This window comes from Theobroma cacao, chromosome 4 (assembly GCF_000208745.1).
Source record: "Theobroma cacao cultivar B97-61/B2 chromosome 4, Criollo_cocoa_genome_V2, whole genome shotgun sequence".
Lineage (NCBI taxonomy): Eukaryota > Viridiplantae > Streptophyta > Magnoliopsida > Malvales > Malvaceae > Theobroma > Theobroma cacao.
This window is the reverse complement of record NC_030853.1, coordinates 20,929,943-20,935,364: the sequence shown is the minus strand read 5'-3', so window position 1 is coordinate 20,935,364 and position 5,422 is coordinate 20,929,943. Positions and strand designations below refer to the sequence as shown.

Sequence of the window (5,422 nt, the reverse complement as noted above, 5' to 3'; positions counted from 1 at the left end):
AAGATTGGTGGAATTACCAACAAGGTACAAATAAAATTGAGTGGCTTTGGCTCCTCCGGCCGGTCATGTGGATTAGCTTCTAAAAACGTGGCTGCTCATTTACCTTTGATTGCTGCCACAGTTTCAGCTCTGTCGTTAGCTCCAAACACATAAAATTGCCTTTTGCTCTTTCACCTGATGACAAACCCTTTCTGTGTGTCTGGTTTGTCGTTTTTGCTCATTTGTACCTTTGGATTTTTTTGGGTAAAAAATTTGAATCCATCATTGGCTATGCTGCAAAACTTACCCACATATGTACTATTACTGTTTGGTCCTCCACAGCGTCTTCAATTTATAACATTTCCACTGCCTTAGGATTCATTAATTGGCATCATTGAATTCGGTTAATGCATGTTAATGGTATAGAAATCATTGAAGAAAATTAATTCGTCCAAAAAACAGAATAAAAAAAAATACAATGATTTTCCAGACAATATCATGTGTCTTTATTGTTTGTCCCATCTTCTGGAGTTGCCTCCAACTCCTAGATGCCAAGGTTCCTGGGTTAGATCTTTTATTTATTTCCCTGAATATTCACCTGTGGCCAAAAAGCAGTCTCATTTCTATAGCAAAATATTAAAGCTTTGACAAATAATTGGAGCCAAAAAGGGTAATAAATGGCAACCAAAAAAAAAATGATGGCTACCGTTGCATCCAAGAATATTAACCAACCATCAGGATTCACCCTATTTTCTCTCTGTGTCTGTCCGCCGTTTCATATTTTATTCCATTTCCTTGGTATTTGCCTTATAGAACGTAACGACCTTTGTAACTTAATCCCAACACCTCTTCTTCCTGCAAACTACAATATTATTACAAGTTTCCAGGAACCATTCGCTTTGTTGTAATTCAACTTAAAGTTTCTTGGTATGTTCTCAGTCTACTTCTCTTAAACTCTACATCTCTTGCTACTTAGTTTAACTCTCTGTTGCAGTTTCAATTTGGCAATTTTTTTGACCTGTTTACAGTTGATGGGAAGTTAATAATGTGTAGTTTTGATGGGAAGAAGCATACCAAGATTCTGCTTTATGGGAATTCCAGGCATTTGGTTTAGTATTTATACTTCTTTTTTTTGGTTCAACAAATGGAACAGGTTAAAAATGGATAGGACAAGGTACGAAGGTAGAAGAAGAAATGGGACAGTTAAAGCTGCTGTTAATATTTATGGAGAGAGGATTCTTGATGGTAATTTTTCACTGAAGAAACCCCAGGAGGATTTTCCAGAGGTACGATTTTCCTACTCCTGTGAAAAACCTCTTGCTTTTATGCAATTCAATTTATTTTTCAATTTGACTGACAAAGTTGTCATCATGGGATAACTCTGTTAAGAAGCCTTCTTCAAGAGCAAGAGAGCTTCATATGGCAAGAAGGGATATGAGTCGATACAAAGAGAGTAGAAGAGCTGCAGAATCGGCAAAGTCTAAAGCAGAATCTGAACTCTTCAGTGCAACGAAGACAGTTAAGGATCTTGCTTCTATGATTGAGGAATCAAATTTTAAGGCCAAGGCAAGGATGAGAGATATTGAATCTTTAAGGAAGAGTGGAAACCGTGAAGAGAAGGCATTGGCTGTGAGGAGTATTGAAAGTTATCACTACGCAGAAGTGATGAGAGAATTGGATTTGGTAAAACAAGAATTGAGTAAACTTAAGCTTGATATGGCTTCTGTTAAGGGAGAGAAAGCACGGGCAGAGAAGGAATTTGAAGACTCAAGCTTGAAAATGTGGTCTAATTCTAGCTCAGTTGAGGCGCTTAGGAAGCAAATTGAGGCAGCTAATGAGGAACATGTGTTAGTTGAGTTGGCCCGGATTGAGGCCTTGAAAGAAGTTGGAGAACTTGAAGCTCAAAGAGAAAAAGAGTTTGGTGGATTCTCATTTAGTATGGAGGAAACAAAGGAGAAAATGAAGGAAATAATTGAAGAGATTGATCAATCTAAGGAGTTGGAAAAAAAATTGGCTGTCACTTTGTCTGACGTTAATCTCTTAGAAAATAAGCTAAAGCAAGTTAAGAAACTAGACAAACGGGTTCAGAGAAGCGATGACTTGAAGCAATCTGGACACAGTTTTCGAAGTGCTGCAGAAGTGGAAGGTTCACCTTCGTTACAGTCAATCACAAAAGAGTTGGAGGTAGCTAAGAAAGAATTGGCTTCAATTAGAGAAGAAGGGTTTCAGTATATGTCCTCTATGGATATCATAAGAAATGAGCTGAAACATGTAAGAGAAGAAACAGCAAGGTCAAAGAAAACAGGAGAGAAGGCAGATTTGAAAGTTCAAAATCTCAATTCAAAGCTGCTCAGAGCAAAATCCAAGTTGGAAGCAGTAACTGCAGCTGGAGAAAAGGCTGAATCTATTGTGACCAATCTTTCCCTCACTCTTGAACAGTTAAAGACAGAAGCAGAGGCAGCAAGGAAAGAGAAGGCGCTTATTACTGAAGACACTGCAACTATCAAGGCAGAAATCCAGAAAACTGAGTCTGAAATAGACTTAACTGAGGAAAGGCTGAAGGCAGCTGTGCAAGAACTTGAGGCAGTTAAGGCATCAGAAGCTTCAGCTCTAGAAAAGTTAAGATCTCTAATAGAGACTACAATGCAATCTAGAGCTTCAGCATCTAACCAGAGTTACACAATCACTATCTCAAAGTTTGAGTATGAGTATTTAACTGGACGCGCAGTTGGAGCAGAAGAAATTGCAGATAAAAAGGTTGCTGCAACTCAGGCATGGATTGAAGCTTTAAAGGCTAGTGAGAGGGAGATATTGATGAAAACTGAAATAGCTAACAGAGATCTTAGAGACATGAGAGTAGAGGAGGAGCATGAGGTGCACAGAACGGAGTGGTCACTTTCAGCAAAGAAAATGGTAGAGACAGAATTACGCAACCGGAGACAGACTCATGAGAAAAATGCGGAAGCACAAAACAGGCAATCACCGTTTCGCAGAAGATCCATGAAAAGCAATGGAAATTTAACACCATCACGACAAGCAAAGTTTCGTAAGTCTGCCCCACCTGCAATACGAGCTGGTGGATCGACTCCATTCATCATTAAGAAGAAAAGAAAAGTGATGCCAAATTTGGCCAAGTTCTTTCTTGGTAAGAAAGTTGAAAAGCACGTGTAAAGCTGCTAGTGAATCATTATGGTAAATAAAGGAAAACGTTGCATACTACGAGCATTTGTTGCTAACAGTTCGGGTGGTGTTTTGTCAATAACCGCTTGTTTTCCAATTTCATGTGGCCTTGCTTTTTTTAAAAACTTGAATTTGATCAGATTGAATGAGGCATTTTCAAATGTAATTGTGGGTGAGTTTCTGTGAAGCAGTCATGTCAATGAATGCAGACTATTTGTCTGCAGCAAAAAATAACTTCTCAATCCCAATTATTGATATTTACATGTTCTTTATTACTGTGTTTAATTGTTGATGCGGCTTCTTGGTTTATACTATTCTTCTTTGACTTGCATTTCGGTTTCCAACGTTGCATGGTTCATTTGTCAGGTCAAGAAGTTTATTCCCTGCCAGACCAAATATTATCCCATTTTAGTGGCCTTTGTAGACTGAAATATGGGGGGTTCAATTCTGGCTAGCCTGATTGTACCCTCTTTTTGGATGAAACTGGAAAGGATCCAACTCAGAAATTAGGGGGAAAATGTTTATAAATTTATATGTGCACTAAATTCCAGCATTATGGTTTTGGTTGGTGTGACGCTTGCTGGGGTGTGCACTCCCTATTGTGGCCACTGACTGTAAATAGTGAAAACTACATCTATGCTAGATTTGTGCCATACTGACATTAAATTTTTTTTTTATTTTGTTCCTGGTTACATTCTTTTTCTTTTTCTTTATTTTTCCTGATCCGCAGTTTCATTCCAGAAAGAAAATGTATACTTTAAACATCATTCCAGCCATGAGATGTCAACACAGCAAACTGCAAAAACACTTCAAAGGAATGTGTAATTCTGTTTCATCCTTTACTCTTCAAGTTTCATAATATTTTCTCCGGTTAACTGTTCAGGAAAGAATTTTATTTTTCAGATTTATATGTACTGAACATGGCAGGTAGTTTCTCTGTTGCAGTTGCATGATCATGGATGCCAGTTTCATAGAAATTTACTTTCAACCAGGTGGTACCCCTTCACAAATGAAGGTAGCATGTACAATGATGTCAATGAAAGAAGCCTCTTTGAAGTTTTCTTCTCAATACATACAGACTCAGATATGAAGGTTTGCATCATTTATTTCACAATGCACACAACCATAAGCAATCATATATGTAGCATTAGTCTTGCTGAACATTAAAAAAATTGAATGTTGAAACAGAGAAATGATTAGAAAACAGAACTGTGTTTATGTTAGAGTTCTGCGGTTTCAAGTAGTATCTAGTAAACTGTTCCTAAGGAACTCCTTTTCTTTCTTCTTTTAAGTATGATAGCCAATTCCTGAAAATCTCAATATATTGCTACCTCCACAGTCTCTATGCAATCAAACTAGTTGGAGCATAAGCAAAATATTCCATTCTTTGATTTTTTTTGGAAGTCTCCTATAAGGTTGTAAGAAAAGGATAATTAAATCATTCATCTATACCAAGAATGCTGTCCAGTGGATTAATGCACCCGAAAAAGCCCCATGGAGGTTGAGAGAGTGGATCCTTGACATCGAGATGTTAAAAAGAAAAGTTTTCCAATGGGAGGTTCAACATATCTACAGGGAAGCCAACCAACAAGCTGACAACTTGGCGAAAACAGGGATAAGAAGGGTTGAAAATCTGCTCAACGTTTGGGGGGAGGCATCTAATAATAACGCTAGTGCCTGAGGAGAGTTTTTTCAATGTCCCTCCTTTTTCTCCAGGTATAGCTGCCGAGGATCTATCTAGAGGGGTGATTTCATCTTCCATCTTTCGACTGCAGGTGTTTATTGGTTGAATAGGATTTTTGGCTAAAAGGGGATCGGCTCTTTTTTTCCTAAGCCTTAGGACTTGGAGGAGGTGATTGGGTTATGCTGGTTGTTTTTTTGGTCTTTTGTTCATTATGGCAGGTGTACAGGATCTTTTTGCTGGTGTTGTTTTTGATCACCTGGGAGTAGAAAAGGATTTTGTGTGGGTATGCCCCTTTATTTTGTACAGGGCATAACTTGACAAAATCTTTGTAAAGAGGAGAAATATTGTTCCCGTTGATAAATACAAATGAAATTTCAAAAAAAAAAAATCATTCATCTATAAGTAGTGAACAGTTCAGAATTGAGATTGAAAGAATAGCTAGTAGAAAACAAAAGAAGGGCTCATGATGACATCAAAGTACATGGAATGCAATTGTTGTTCACTATTCAGTAAGTAAGCAGGAGGTTAACATTAAAATTCTATCCAAAAATCTGTCCCTGGCTATTTCTTTACCCCCAG

The 5,422-nt window shown here is 37.8% G+C and overlaps 1 protein-coding gene across 9 annotated transcripts; it reads left to right on the top strand.

Annotated features, from left to right (window-relative positions):
* LOC18601994 (protein PLASTID MOVEMENT IMPAIRED 2) lies at positions 686–5,221 on the top strand. 9 transcript variants are annotated; one of them, XR_001927660.1, is made up of 5 exons: positions 687–906; positions 1,133–1,265; positions 1,369–3,124; positions 3,890–4,251; positions 4,935–5,221. XR_001927660.1 is itself a non-coding variant. In XM_018120161.1 (5 exons), the coding sequence occupies exons 2-5, from the start codon at positions 1,140–1,142 to the stop codon at positions 4,088–4,090; spliced, it is 1,971 nt and encodes a 656-aa protein (XP_017975650.1). In that variant the 5' UTR covers positions 687–906; positions 1,133–1,139; the 3' UTR covers positions 4,091–5,221. The 9 variants fall into 9 exon arrangements, 4 of the variants coding, with proteins under 4 accessions (XP_017975649.1, XP_017975650.1, XP_007033181.2 ...); XR_001927657.1 differs by having other exon boundaries at positions 4,616–5,221; XR_001927659.1 differs by having other exon boundaries at positions 3,890–4,875; positions 4,954–5,221.

Coding starts and splice junctions, on each gene's coding strand:
- LOC18601994 (XM_007033119.2), top strand. CDS start 1,140: ATGGATAGGACAAGGTACGAAGGTAGAAGAAGAAATGGGACAGTTAAA. Junction 1,266..1,368: donor CCCAGGAGGATTTTCCAGAG/GTACGATTTTCC, acceptor AACTCTGTTAAG/AAGCCTTCTTCAAGAGCAAG. Junction 3,125..3,889: donor TTTGGCCAAGTTCTTTCTTG/GTAAGAAAGTTG, acceptor CCTGATCCGCAG/TTTCATTCCAGAAAGAAAAT.